The sequence below is a fragment of the Myiozetetes cayanensis genome, unplaced genomic scaffold (assembly GCF_022539395.1).
Source record: "Myiozetetes cayanensis isolate MyiCay16 unplaced genomic scaffold, myiCay2020 scf6-25, whole genome shotgun sequence".
Lineage (NCBI taxonomy): Eukaryota > Metazoa > Chordata > Aves > Passeriformes > Tyrannidae > Myiozetetes > Myiozetetes cayanensis.
In genome coordinates this window covers 48,945,144-48,959,917 of record NW_026087853.1, presented here as the reverse complement: position 1 = coordinate 48,959,917, position 14,774 = coordinate 48,945,144, and the positions used below count along the sequence as shown (strand labels likewise).

Genomic DNA, 14,774 nt, shown 5'->3' with positions numbered 1-14,774 from the left:
GAAAGAGCTGCCAGTCATTTCTCCATGTTTCTCCAGCAGAAAGGTGATTCTTCAGGTAAGGGCAATCAGAACCTGGAGGCACAACCTTGGCAACAGTTACAGCAGCTCCTGCCTTTGGGTTTAAGGAAAACTACCTCAGTAGGTAGTTCCTACTCAGTAAGGACACATCTGGGGAGAGCTAAACTGCTGTCTGTACTTCTCCAAATTTCAAAGATGATTCATAAAATTACTTACAAACAGCAACAGTAACTGTCAGAAACTGGCTGAGGTCTGCTTAAGCTTTCTGCACAAGTAAGCACAGCTCTACATGACCTGCAATTAATGAATGAATCTCTCCAATTTTGTTTCCCTAACCTCTCCCCTCCTGCATAATCCCTTCTTCAATTTCTAAATTTCCAGGTCTTCTTCCTCTCATTGCTTTCTTCCCCAGTTCCTCCTGCAGGACACAGAGGCAGAGCCTGATATGAATAAAATGCATTTGCAGTGAATGACTTGGTACCATGGCCACACTTATGCTCCACCTGGAAAACCCCCTTTACAAGCAGCTTCCTGAAACAAGCAGAAGCTTCTAAGACCATTTAGAGACAACACAAATTCATATAAGGAAAATTTATTCTTTCATTAAGTCACACCCAGCTCTTATGCGACCAAGGCAGAAGCTGTTGATGATTCACTAAAAAGAGAGAAGAGAAAAAAGAGAGAAATATTACTTGCAGAGGCAGTTTTCCAAATTAGTTGTCAAAAATATAGCTGCAGTTCAAAGCTTTAACTACCGGTCTTGAGCTAAATCGTTACCTGTTTATAAAATTTTTTATGGCATAAGATTTCACTCTTCCTTTTAAAATATAAATACTAGGAAAACAGCACAAAACCACATATTCAAAAACCTGGATAGCTGCACCTGAGTCTTCTTAGAAAAAGTGAGGCTAATCCTGTGGTAGCTGCCTTTTCAAGAGAAATCTATAAGTGACCTTCATTTTTGCCACACCTACTAAGCCATTTCTCAAAAATATTTGAAAGTAACGTGAACTATAGGAATATCCCGAGCAAGAACAAAGACTACAGTTTGTATTGTTATAAAAATTATCTAGTAGATAGTGTCAACAGTCGAGGTCACTAAGTGTTTCTAAATGTTACAATGGTGATTTAACCCAGCAGTTAATATTTATAAAAATACTGGTTCTTTGCTGCCTGGATTATCTACACACCTGATCATAACACTTTTCGCTCTTTGAGTAATAGCCCCAGCAGTTAACAAAACCTTTGAGTCTTCAGTGACAACAGGAATGCAAAAGACTTACTACTTCCAGTTGGGTGGCAGCACTCTCTTGGTTTTGTAGTAGCGAGCCAACCTATGGATCCTGCTCTCAATCAGAATCAGGCGGAACTTGGCATCTTTATCCTTGAAAAGAAAGTTACATTATAACCACACACTACTTTAACTTCTGATGTACAATTCAGACATGCTTCGATAAAATAAAAAATCCACAGCTACTGCTGCAAACTCCACATTCCTATTACCAAAGCCTAATGAATCCTGTAAAGTCAGAACAGGATCAGAAATACGTGTTTTAAACGCTGCTTTTAAAATCCTTTCCACAGACAAAAAGACCATCCTCCTTGATCAAAATGCCTCCCCAGCCCCTTAATTTTACTCAAAGCAGGGCTAACAGGAAGTACACAAAACTTCTTTGCTTTGTCAAGCTGTACATAAACTACTACAAACCTTTCTGTTTCTCTCAAGATGTTTGCGAACAGCAACAGCTTTCTTGATCAAGTGATAAAGATCCTCTGGAAGGTCTGGGGCCAGTCCCTTTGATTTAAGGATTCTCAGAATCTTGTTGCCAGTAACAAAGCGAACCTGGGCAACACCATGGGAATCCCTCAGGATCACACCTGGAAAAAACATTCACATCTTACACTGAAAAGAAAAACCACACGCCAAGAAACCAACCTTAGAGTTACAAGCTATCCAAAAAAGGTCTTCTGCAAGTTAAAAACCTTTCTAGTGGACACTGAAGAAATGGTAGACAATGAGCGAGCAAAATACAATTTAAAACTACTGAAACACTTTATGATAACTCTTAAGCCCACCGCTCTTACACAGGTAGTACATGAAGTCCTATGAGACTATTGGAAAATTTTCAGCAGGGCTCATTAAAGGAATGTATTCAATCACTCTGTGGATCCCTTTAAGAGACTTTCAGGATTACTGATAATAAAAAAACTCATTTACACAGCACCTAACTACACTGCATACACAGCTCATGACCACATAAAGCTGTGTCATGCAAACACCTGAGCTCTAGAAGGGTTCCAAACCACTGAGAACTAATCTATGATGCAGCTACAGTGCCTGGCTCAGTAAACTCTGAGCACAGGGGCTGCTGATATTCGAACACTCCCTCCAGGACACTGGGCAGACTAAACTTCCCTATAACACACAACATTACCAGTGCTGGGACATCACTGGTCCCTTGCAACTCAGGATGTTATTTCATAGTTCTTAGTGGTATCCACAGTGAACACACACAGGTACACCAGAAATGCAGTGTTTTCTTAGCATGTTACGTGGTTTGAAGGAACAATTTTATTGTTACAGTCAGAAAAATGTGGTTTTGTCTTCACTCAGGAGTGGTTTATAATCCTTACCGATCTGGGAGGGAGTCAGGCCCTTTTTAGCCAGCTTGTAGATTTGTTCCTTTACATCATCAGAAGTGAGTTTCAGCCACTAAAGAAAATAAAAACCAAAACACCCCAACTGATTAACACAGCTTCATACAGAGGACACAGGCTAGCTACATGAAAGCTTTTTATAAATGGTAGGAATAGATGCTTTGCAATGCTTAAAAAACAATCAAGAACTGAAATTGTACTTTTAACGATACAGAAATTTTTTTACACGTAATAAACCTGTAGTGCTGGCGGAATGTGGTGGGGGAAGGCAGAGGTAAAACACGAGTCTCCACTGTAAAAACTCCATAAAGACTCCAACCAACTGCTTTACCATCAATTCACTTCAGTTGCCACATCAGAAGCAGAAATACGAAGTTACAGACAAAAAAATTCACTGCCATTAGGAAGGAATTCTTAAACTAGGCCTTTTGACAGAAATACGAGATTGAGACCCATTAAACCACCTCTTAGTAAACCACCTCCAGAGATTACTAAAAAATCACACTTTAAATATGCTAATTAATTAAAAAACCCAAATGGATCTACTGAGATAGAATTAATAAAAAAGGCACAGTCCTACAGTAAACTGTGCTGATAAAACCACTGCTTCTATGATTATTAAGGGGAAGACAACACCAGTAAGTTAGGAAATCCTCACTTTCAGTGAGCTACAGAAGCTCCTGATTTTTTTTCTGTTTTAATACTGTCATAGTATGAAACTGAAAAGCACAGCAAAAATAAATTTGGAAGTGCTCCGAAGATTACAATTTAAAACAGAATACAAATAAAACTGAGCAAAAAAACCCCCACAATTTTTTAAAGCAAATGTAACATTTGATAATCCTGTTATCAAAACGTTTAACCGTCAGCAGCAGTTCAAGTAGCTTCACGAGATCTTACTTCAGATTGTATCTACTTGAAATCAAAGCTCAAAATACGAAATTATGTACTCCTTTCACTGTTTTTCAGTCCATGCTTTTCCACGTGCACCACAAATTGTTCTTTCTGCCAACAAACAGATCCTCCAAGAGGTCTTGCAACCAAAAGACAAAGAAAGCCCTTTTAAGTACGACTAACCTGAAAGAACTAAGGGTGCACCAATATTATTATATACTCCCTGACCAAGCAATTAGATGTAAATATTTTTGAAAGTAAGCGGTTTATCACAATAGAGAAGGCCATCAGCATATAGACCCTTAAAAGTAATTGAAGCAGTACTTAAATAGGAGGTACAAAGACGAAAATAAACTTTTTTTGCCAAGCGAATCGTCTGGCCAGGAAAGGACACTTGCTTCCCCAGCACTGTAAGGATCATCACAGAACCACAGAATTGTTAGGGACGGACGAGACTTCTGGACATCATCTAGTCCAGCACATGCCAGGATCACAGGAACGTAGCACGTTCCCTCCGTGGGCACTGCTGAGCTGCGCTGTGAGGCCCGGAAGAGATGCTGGGGAAGGAACTCACCGTGGGCACGCTGCGCCTGTAGGGCAAGGCCGACTGGGACAGGCCCTTTCTGCGGGAAGAAGCAGACGGGATGCTCAGCGGAGCGGGCCGCGCTAGAGCCCCGGGAGCCCTCGCCGAGGCCGCGGCCCGGGCCCTCCCCGCCGCCATGGCCCGCGCCCGCGCCGCCTCCGCCGCCAGCCCCACACGCGCCGCGTCGCTCCCGCAGCAGCCCTCCCGCTCCCGCCGCGCTCCGCAGCGCCCGCCGGTCCCCGAGGGCCCCGATCCGCCCCGATCCCGCGGCTCCAGCGCGCGGTCCGGCGCTCACCCGGGGCGTGCATGCGACCCATGATGGCGGCCGAGAGAGAAGGAGCGGCACCGCGCGCGCTTCCGCAGGAAGCGTCGGGCCCAGAGCTGGCCCCGCCCCCGCGCGCGGCAGCCAATCAGAGCGGCCCGTCCCGCCCCTCCCTGACCCGCTCCCCCAGCCCCCCCCACCCCCACAGAGCAGGACACGGCTCGGGTTTATTCAGAACAGCGTTTAATGTACTTACAGGAGAGTTACGGAGTCACACCGAGCCCGCCGCACGGCGCGGGGGCGTACTGTACATCTTTATTACCGTTTAGTTAAAAGTATTTGGTTCTCAGAGACACACACAGAACAGGGGTCGGCGCCCCGCCCGAGGGCCGCGCTCCCGGCGAGCAGCCCCGGCCGTGAGGCGGCTGACGGGGGCTCCCACACAACCCTGACCCTCGGGGAAACAGAAAAGAGCGTTTACCAGAGATCGCACATGCGTCCGGAGACAGGCAGCCCTAAGGTCGTACAAAGGCAGTAATAAAAAGTTCAGTGCAAAGTTGTAGGTTAGTAAAGGAAAGAGGTCCTAGCGCAAGCTGCTGCTCTCGGATACCAACACAAGGTCTGTACGCACAGTCACACTCCTGGCTGCAGGTCAAACGGTGCATAAAAGATTTTTTTCTTTTTTTCTTTTCATTAAACAAGATACAAAAAGCTGTGAAAACTACATTTTTCAAGCTACTCAGTATACTGGTAAATTCCATCCCAATCAAATATTTCCCTCTTTCGCATCCGTCTTGGGTTTTGTTTGTAGCAAGGTAAATTCTTATTGCAACAATCAGGTTTTTTCTTAATTGAGAATAGTGCAAAGAGGTTCAAGCTTGGTGCTGGTCCTCTCCACGTGAGGAGAGGCCAAGGCAGATCCCATAGACAACATAAAATCCATGACCATAGAAAGCTCCAGCCAGTGACTATTTTGAAAAGGAAGGGAAAGGCACAAAATGAGTTAAGCTATGGAGAAGATTAAATCAGAAGTCAGGACGTGTGCTAACAATAATACAGTACTATACATTTTTTTTTTCAGTCCAGACAACTGTTAAAACTGCAAATCATTTTATAAATGATTTTAGTTTAATTGTATTTTGTGCTGTAAGACACTGTGCTTTAATAGCAAACTGCAAAAAAGGCAGTCCATATTGCTTTCATTTTATTTCACAATGGAACGTTTCACAAAAACAGTAGTCTACTTTCCTGTGTTTTATGTGACTTGTGATTCTAATGATGGAATGGAGTAAGTCTCAAAAGCATCAAGTGAGCAGGAAATATATCTAGTTAGTTATACAGTTTATTATTTACAGGCTAAACACTAAATGAAAAATATGCAGAAGATGCCTACTACAACTGGGATTTGTAAGCGCCCGTTAGTATTGGCCCAGTTTCTAACATTCAAGATAGCATTAGCTTTTTAATTGTAACAATTACTACAAAATTGGACCGTGAATAGTTTAGGCACCAGGAGATTCAAGTTTACTTCTCTCTTCTGTATCGAAGGGAGATTGGTCAGTAGCAGGGAAAGGAAATTCAGATTATAAAATAGGTTTTTAGTGTTGGGCAGATACAAGGCTTTCCCCATATTATGTCTTTGTTCATAGTTGCATATTTCACTTGCAAAGTTCGCTTCAAGGTTTTGTACTAAAGAAGAGTGTGCAACTTTATAGCTTTCTTTAAACAGAACATGAACCACCTAAAGCCTGAATAAGGTGAACAAAAAGGTGACACCTGTAGTGCAGAAAAACCTATTAAGTAACCAGTGGTATTAACAGGAGATAGTGACATTTGCACTCCACTGTCACAATATAGTTCAAATCAAATGAAGTATTTTAGTGGTAAGTACTTCTTACCAGGAGTGAGAAACAGTATTGCTAGAACTGCTAAAGAAAAAAAAAAGTAGCCAAGTTCCTCTCTCAAAACTCAGTTAACACAACTCATTTCTGGCCTGCAACTCATCCAGCAGCAGTGCTTTTCAACTAGAGGCCATCCTTTACCAGGAGATAAAGGTGCAAATGCCACTTTGGGTTAGTGTTTAAATGTGTTTCACACTTAATCACCGCAGTATTTAAAAGTTCTGGAAATTACAACAAAAAACCCACCAAGAAGCTGGGCACATTTCTTACGGTACCACATTCAGCCAGTCTTCATTCAATTATTGGAGATCATGGGTAGAAAAAAAAATGTATCTAAGTTGAACTAATTATGAAGATCAGTGTAAGTGATGTTACCTGTAAATAACACATTTTAGGAAAAGACTTCCAGTAGGACCTGCAAGGTATCAAATACGAGAATCTTCCCCTTTTATAAGGAGCTGAAAGTTAATATGTATACATATTTAAATACCAGAAATGAGGTAAAAGAGAAGCATTTGAATTATAAGGCACCATTATTTACAACTTCCATTATTGGCACTCACTCCAATAAACCTTAGAGAAGCATGAATCTGGGATTAAATGCAATGCTAAGGAATTTTTCCAGCCCTTCAACCTTCATTTCTACAGGTGGGTGTGAAGCCACCAAGATTTTACCTGTCGCTGCTTCTGGGATATTTAGTTAGTAGTGGAGATGTAGTCCTAAAATACGCAATTTCTTTGATGTTCTCCAGCATCATGCCATGGATGACACAACAGCGGTAACAAATGAAAAGCAAAAATGCACTATATCCACAGGCCTAACGATTAAGTTACAGTTCAACCAACCAGCGTGGCCAAACTGTTCATCTCGCTTTCATGGATGGTTTCAAAACCCCTTCCTTTACCCACAGCTCTTAAACATTCCAAATGATGCCTTGGTAACTTCACATGAGCATAAACCAGGTTTTTTAGAAGTCCTCCAGATTAGGCTACATGACCATTGGTCCAATGTATCTGTTGAAATGGAGAGTCTCGTAATTTAAGATGTACAAGTTATCTTCAAGTAGGAAGATGCGCGAAGCACAGGTGAATACAATTGTTCTGGTCTTACTCAGGTGTAGAAATGAGTTCACAGATAGGGTACAGCAGTTAGCCGATACCAGTTAACAGTCTCCTTGCTCAAGTTGAAGTCCTTTAGAGGGAGTGTAATTCCACCCAAGAAAAAGTTCTCTCGTAATGATTCCGCACTGAGCACACTTAACTGAAGTTCTCTCTGCTTCAGAGTCTCCATGCTATATCCACTGTACACGAGCTAGAAGGTAACACGAGAAGAATTTTTTGGTTAGCCAAATATATTACACAGACTGCCCTTTTTTCTGACTGCCAGCCACTGACAGGTGTCTTAACTGCACATTATGACCATTCAGTACATCTGTTTCTCGGAGAATGGGCTGAAATACATCCCTGTTTTATTTTGTGCTCCTACTGTTAAGTGTTTAGAAGGACTGGTGTTTTTTGACTCAAGTACATCTTGCATGCCAAGGTTCTGAATTCATTTTTCTCCACATCATAAGTCGGTGAATCCAGGGCAAGGGGTCTTTAGTTTTAAGATTCCTTTCCTTCTCCCCATTTCTTCTCAGAGTCAGTCTGAGAAATTTCTGCTTACTTGTCATAGCACACTGACCTACTCAGTTGCTTTGTTTTATTTTTAAACAGGACAAAGTTTTTCAAAACAGTTCCTTTTTCTTTTCCATTTCTATATTTTCACAGATTTTTTTTTTAGACAATATTTTAATTACTGCTCAGAATAAGAGACAAGGGCAAACCATAGGGAGTCACTACATAAATTTTAACTTACCATTTCATTGAAAGTTGGGTTTCTTGTCTTCCGAGAGATTTTGGTTTTGCGTTTGGATGTTTTGTGCGTGTCTGGGAGTAAGTATGTTTTCACATAGGGATTTGGATCTGCACCATCTTCTGTAACCTACAGTCAAATAAACAAGTTAGAAAACTAATTAGTGCGTAACTATTTGCATATTTATTTTCAAGCATCTAGACTTTGCAATCAAGCTAATCAAAAGCAGCAGTTAATCAAGCTGGCACTTGGAAAATTTGGAGAGAGAAAGACTGATGCAGGAGTGGTGGAACTAAGTCAAGACGGTAATTGACAAATGGAACCAGTTTTTGGCAGTGAGCGTTGCATCTCTACTTACCAGGTCTTTGATGTGCATCACCATGATAAACAGAGTGCTATTTCTGTAGGATATGGACAGCTTCACTTCTCCTCCCACTTTGCCTGAGGTAGGACTTGATGGACTTGTATCTGAAAAAAGAAGACAATTGTTTCTTCTGTAATATTTGTACTTTTTCATCAGTACTACACTCAATTATTACATATGGGGAAAAAATTTAAGCCTTACACCAGCTTTGTTTCTGACTTTATTTCTAGTACCCTAATAGGGGCAAGGCTGTAGGCTTCAAAGATTTTTTCCATTCTCTTGCAAGAACCAGCTTCAAAGTTTGGAGTGAAAACCTGAATAATTTAGTCAAGCCATAAACAACTCTCCAAGTGATCACATATATTGTTGCAATTTTTGGTATGTATTTCCTTGAAACTGTATGCAGACACAGTTGGAAAGACAGTGATGCATTTTCTAATGAGGGAAAACTACAGTTAATTAAACAAGATTTTAAAAATTCACATTGTAAAGGTGTTATACAGTTTACAAGCCAGCTCCCGCCCAAACGTTACCTACCTGTAGGTCTGGCTATTCCATCTATTCCTTCCACTTTGTCGTCACGAAGTAATGGATGGAAAAAAGTATAAACAAGATCACACTAAATTTGGAAGAAACGTTATATATTAGTTTAAGTGTTAAAAAACATCAAAACCTGAAAACTTGCATTTCATTTAAATTATTTCTACTCACTTCTGCCACCTCTGGAGAGCTGTTCATCAGGCTCTGTATGTAGCTGTTGAGCTCCACTTTTCTTTTGGCTGCTACGTCTTTTATATGTGTTCTTCCCAGAACCATCTTATTAGGAAAGCTACAAGAGAACAAAACTGGGTTTTCAGGTAATTTATCAGAAGCAAGTACAGTTAGATTTCATTGTCATTTCCATCCTGAAGCGTTGATGTCCATTTTATTTCCTACAAATGAGGAGTGGGAGCACAGCATGCCAATAGGTTATGACACTACATAAAGGCAAGGAAATGTTTATAGGCAATTGTTATACGTGATATGACACACAGACCCAAAACACTGAGATGCTTCTCTGGCTCTTCTCCTTAAAACCTGGAGACAACTGTTTTCTCCCTTAATTGCCAATTCTGAGGTCTTAATTTGCCCCTCAGCAATTTTGTCTCCATTTCAAGCAATTTCTTCCTCCACCCAGCTGGGAGCACTTTTGTTGCTTTTATAATAGTGATGAGTGAGTTAGGAACATACCCTGGTAACTTCCAAAGAGGAAAAAGAATGCCAAGTTTGTTGTGGAGCTCCTGGAACTCATCAAATGTTCGGAAGACAAACGTTGGCTCAACTTGCCCTTCTCTCAAAACTCTCACTACGTAGATCTGCCCAAAACACAAAAACCACAAAGATAAAAGTAGTTTATATAATAACATTCTAGAACTGACGTAACAATATCATTTTCTTAACAATCAACTCTTTATCCTGTGGTAATCCTTCTCCTGAATACATATCCCATTATTATATCCCACATCCCAGTGTCTGCATTTTATAGTGGAGTTAGAATTATAAATAGCCCTTAATGCAAAGAAACATCCCATGATCTTCCTATAATGTAGATCCACAGCTGACAAGGGGAGGAAGGTAGTTAAAGCTAAGCTGTCTGCACTCTTAAGCCTTATTTTAAGTTCATACTATACACCTATGGTATAGGTATACAAAATGTTACATCACTTCAGGATTACATGGAGACATGTATCTATGGGACCAGGACTACCACAGAACCCTTCCAATGTAATTTTTTTTTCAATTTAATTCCCTCAAGATTCCAGAGGATTCCACTTCTAAAGTGATAATTTAGATTGGGCAGATGCAAGTGAACTGCATTATACAGAAAGAATTTTTAAAAATATGGGGGTGCAGTCCCAGGATACAGTTATTCACTTTATTAAAGGAAAATGAAGGTTAAGAAGCTGTGCAGTGAGTCATTTTATGGGCAGATGAGTTGAATGTACAATGTATAATTTAACTTTAAAAATCTAGACAGAATCTAGACCTTCTTAACAGCTTCCTGGAAGATAAGTGGCTCTTTGGCTTAGACTACAAGTACTCCAATACATTTATTATATAGTGATTCAGCACAAAGGTCTTCTTCACTTCCAGCATTATTCAGATTTGCTCTACCTTCCCTAGATGATGTTTTACCAGATTAAGACATTTACAGCAAATACAACTTGGAAAAGACGCACATTTGCATCTATCACTTGAGCTCACTTTTTAAAAAACTTCAGGAAAATGTAACTTGAGCTGATTATTCCAGCCCAGCAAACAGCAGCAGATAAGTAAAACAATTAACAAAATAATTGAAGAGAGTTGCACATCTGCATAGGAATACAAATATTAAAGTGTAACCCAGGTCTATAAAAATCCTGAGGGCAAACTGCAATGCTTTCTGCCTCTGGTAAGACTGATAGGAGTGTAGGTGCATTAGTACAGGAAATGATGCTTTTACTTAGGGGGAACAAATACAACTTTAATGGAAGGTCAGACCAAAAACAAGAGTGCTTTGACTTAAAGACTCCTACTCAGGAAGGAGCCATTTTACAGAAGGCAGCTGTATAAGCACATAAACATGACTCAAATTCCCATATTTTAAAATAATCTCCACCAACACTACTTCTGCCCTTTCTACTTCCTTCTAGATCCTTTTCAAGAGGTGTTTTCATTTTGAAGGATATTATGGGATGCTAAAAAACCCACTCTGTACTCTAGCACTCCTGTGGCTGGTTTACCCTGGCCAGCAGCTGAGCACCCACACAGCTGCTTGTTCAGTCTCACCCCCTCACCAGTGGGACAGAGGGGAGAACAAGAGCAAAAGCAAGAAGACCCGTGGGCTGAGATAAAGACAGTCCTTGGGAGGGAAGGTGACGCAAAGACAACCTCTCACCACCTCCCACAAGCAGACCCACGCTCAGCCAGTTCCTAAATAGCCACCTTGGACAACAACACCCTCCTGTCCCTGCTTTCTTGCTCTACCACCACTTTTTAATCACTGAGTGTCACCTTGTATGCTGTGGAATATCTCTTTGGATGGTTTTGGTCAGCTGTCTCTGCTGTGTTTTGGAAGCAAATAAAACAGTATCTTCACTGAGTGGAAACAGACTCCACATACTCACATAATGTTTATCTGGGTTGTATCTCTTCTGATATGTAAACACAGACACTTGTTTGATTCTGCCGTCTTGTTTAAGAGAATAAGTTTTAGCAGAAAATGAGAGGATTGGCTCATCATTAGAAGGTAAACCTGAGAAACGCAGCTGAGCCAGATTGTGAATGAAGAAATTAAACTTTGTGGCAACACTTCCCAGACTGGATTCAATCAGCCTAGAAAAAACAAAACAAAACATCAAAACACACAAAAGTGGTCCTGCCAGTGAACCAGAGTGAAGCCTAAGAACAACCACCTCCAATTTCTTACTGACAAAGAAAATGTTTTTAAACTATGTGTGATCAATGGACTATATAAATAGCATCATATCAACATTTGATAGAGGATTCAGCATCCAAACTTCGGAATACATTTTTATCCAAGAAGTGAAGGTTTTCCAGACTTGGTAAAAAGCCTGGAGTACTGCATCCAGCCCTGGAGCCCTGAGGACAGGAAAGACATGGACCCACTGGATCACATCCAGAGGATGGCTGCAAAAATTACCAGAGGGATAAAACACCTCTCCCACGAGAACAGTCACAGAGTGGGAGTTGCTCAGACTGGAGAAGAGAAGGCTCCAGGGAGACCTTATTGTGGACTTGGCAGTACTTAAAAGGAATTCATACAAAAGATGGGGACAAACTTGTTAGCAGGAACGGCTGCAAGAGGACAAGGGGTGAACTGTGTGAGGGTAGATTTAGACTCTATGCAAGGATGAAGGTTTTTTACAATAAGTGGGATGAAACACCAGAACAGGTTCCCCAGAGAGGTGGTAGATGTCCCATATCTGGAAGCACTCAAGGCCAGGTTGGACAGGGCTCTGAGGAACCTGATGTAGTTGAGGGTGCCTCTGCTCATTGCAGGGCAATTAGCCTGGATGGCCTTTAAAGCTCCCTTCCAACCCAAACTGTTCTGCAGTTCTAAGCTGCATGCATTACTGCAGTTTCCCCTATACATTTCAAGTGAAGTACAGTAACACATGTTCTAACACACAGCAACTACTCAGTTACACTATACACACCCCCTACCTGTGACACTGGGGCACCATCCCTCTCTCCCCAGTGTGCAAAAGCACTTCTCCAAGAGAGAACTTCTTTACAATGCATTACATCATATACACTGCTATTAAAAAATTTAGGATGTATTCAAAATGCAAGTCTCAAACAGCCAGGTTTTAGGTTACTCCTAAAGACAGTGAAGTATTTTACCCCAAGCACTAGTCTTATATGAAACTGATCTTATGTAGTTAACTGGTATTTTACGATTGTACAGTGTAACTATTGGACTTCTGCAGACATGTTTGTAAACATCCTTCATGTGTTTTTCATAGCAGGAACCTCCCACTAAGAGAATGATGCTGGGAGATATTTTTAGTACCTCGTAAAGAAAATGGTGGCTTCTGCATCTGTTGTTTGGGGCTGGAGAGCATCCTGGACATACTTCAAGTCCTGAACCCCACTTAGTTCTGGTAACCCAGAGGAAAGCATCTGCAGGAAATTAAAATTTACAGTTTTAATAAAATGCAACTAACATGCTTTTATAGTGAAAAGATTAAAACTCAGACTCTCAAATTCATCTGTAGATGCACTGAACTGCCAAATGCAAACAGTGATAGCAAACAGTTACTTGTAATCAGCAGTTATGCACCACTTCTGCTGAATTAAAAGCAGTTAAAAACACTATGCAGTGTCACTCATGGTATCATCTTGGTTTTAAATCTTCAGGAAAAAGGTAGGCAGTAAAAAAGGTTAAAAAATTTGCAAATAAACCTTCCCAAAAAGTAGATTGAATGTTTCTGACTTAAAAGCATACATTAAGAGGTTTTGCAGCATAAATAGCAACTAATACAACCCAGCATGACCGATCTATCAACTTTCAATTGAATTTAAAAAATGATTACCAATGAAAGTAGGTTAAGGAAGAGGCTTGCATGCTTCCTTATCAAGTTGTAAGCTTGGCAGCAGAGATCCACAAACAACTGAAAGCGAATCGTGGGTTTTTCCCCTCCATTGATGACATAGGCCATGTCCGACGTGAGCACAAACGGAGCTCGATCCCTGCTCAAAAAGCACAGAGAATTTCTAAGTTAATTATAAGGTCTATTCCTTGTCATGTGCTTCCTCCTCCCCTCCACCTCCACCCTGGTGTAATAATATTAAATAATCCATTAATGCCATTTCACATTTTTGGATTGGGTTCAGCTCCCTCGTGCTACCTCAGATTACCCAGCACATTCACATGGTACTGGACCTACAGTCGATCTCTTGAATCAACACTTAGAGGCCAGGTTACCTTACAGTGCCTTCCCTCCCTCATTTCTGGAAACCATGACCCATTTAAACAAATTTAATGACTATATTATCACCAGACTAAAACAGAACTCCTCTGTCCTGGATACAGATTATCTTCCTCTACACAGAGGATTAGTAAATACAGACTTGCTGTTCACTCTTTTCCACAATCTTGACATTCACTGCTTTTCTTATGATCCAGAATCTGTTCTCAATTATTTCACACTCATATTCAGATGATCTCAATTTCTCAGCCAATGATAACGTTCACCTCATAGGCATGCAATACATAGATGGCATGACAACAGCTATCAAGGTCAAACTACACTGCAGCTTTATCCAATATTCCTGGAAAAGTATAACTGGATTTGGTTTAGAAGTAAGACTCCAAAATATCAATAGAAAGTTATATTAATTTTTGTCTGTACCAAAATACTTGGCTTTCATGACTTGGAAAGAAATTGCCGCTGAAATCTGTCAGGTTTGTATAGCACAAGGTTCTTAAGAAGTGAGTGCAGTTCAGAAGCACCGAAGTTAAATGATGTTTATGAGACAAAATTCCTTGTTGATCTACCAGTAGCTAGAACAGTAATTTTATTTTAAAGTTATGGCCTATGTGTTTTGCCTTAAAATAGTTCCAGAGATCAGAGCACTGAAATAGGAAACTGGAGCCTTTTCAAAATTAATTCTATAAGTTCAAATGAGTTTTGGAAACTCTCTGGTTAAACTGGAAGATATTGGATTCATAATGAGTACAGCAAATAACAGGA

General features: G+C 40.7%; 2 protein-coding genes across 5 annotated transcripts in view; both read right to left on the bottom strand.

Annotated features, from left to right (window-relative positions):
- Window positions 1-594: 594 nt before the first annotated feature.
- On the bottom strand, window positions 595-4,524 carry RPS13 (ribosomal protein S13). The gene is made up of 6 exons (XM_050336371.1): window positions 4,449-4,524; window positions 4,145-4,194; window positions 2,653-2,731; window positions 1,727-1,896; window positions 1,302-1,402; window positions 595-673 (listed from the first exon to the last, which is right to left on the bottom strand). The coding sequence occupies exons 1-6, from the start codon at window positions 4,468-4,470 to the stop codon at window positions 640-642; spliced, it is 456 nt and encodes a 151-aa protein (XP_050192328.1). The 5' UTR covers window positions 4,471-4,524; the 3' UTR covers window positions 595-639.
- Window positions 4,525-4,647: 123 nt separating this feature from the next.
- Window positions 4,648-14,774, bottom strand: part of PIK3C2A (phosphatidylinositol-4-phosphate 3-kinase catalytic subunit type 2 alpha) — a 50,753-nt gene continuing 40,626 nt past the window's right edge. For all 4 annotated transcript variants that reach the window (XM_050336347.1, XM_050336350.1, XM_050336349.1 and 1 more), the window contains 9 exons: window positions 13,614-13,770; window positions 13,091-13,200; window positions 11,682-11,889; window positions 9,766-9,890; window positions 9,247-9,364; window positions 9,073-9,154; window positions 8,530-8,639; window positions 8,175-8,300; window positions 4,648-7,628 (listed from right to left, as the gene is read on the bottom strand). In XM_050336347.1, coding sequence (XP_050192304.1) covers window positions 7,446-7,628; window positions 8,175-8,300; window positions 8,530-8,639; window positions 9,073-9,154; window positions 9,247-9,364; window positions 9,766-9,890; window positions 11,682-11,889; window positions 13,091-13,200; window positions 13,614-13,770 — 1,219 coding nt within the window. In that variant the 3' untranslated portion in view covers window positions 4,648-7,445. The remainder of the gene's footprint in view (window positions 7,629-8,174; window positions 8,301-8,529; window positions 8,640-9,072; window positions 9,155-9,246; window positions 9,365-9,765; window positions 9,891-11,681; window positions 11,890-13,090; window positions 13,201-13,613; window positions 13,771-14,774) is intronic.

Excerpts from the sequence above, each read along its gene's own strand:
- RPS13 (XM_050336371.1), bottom strand. The coding sequence starts at position 4,470 with ATGGGTCGCATGCACGCCCCGG. Across the intron at positions 2,732-4,144 it reads ACAGGCGCAGCGTGCCCACG|TGGCTGAAACTCACTTCTGA; the intron begins GTGAGTTCCTTC and ends TATTTTCTTTAG. Across the intron at positions 674-1,301 it reads CTGCCACCCAACTGGAAGTA|TGAATCATCAACAGCTTCTG; the intron begins GTAAGTCTTTTG and ends CTCTCTTTTTAG.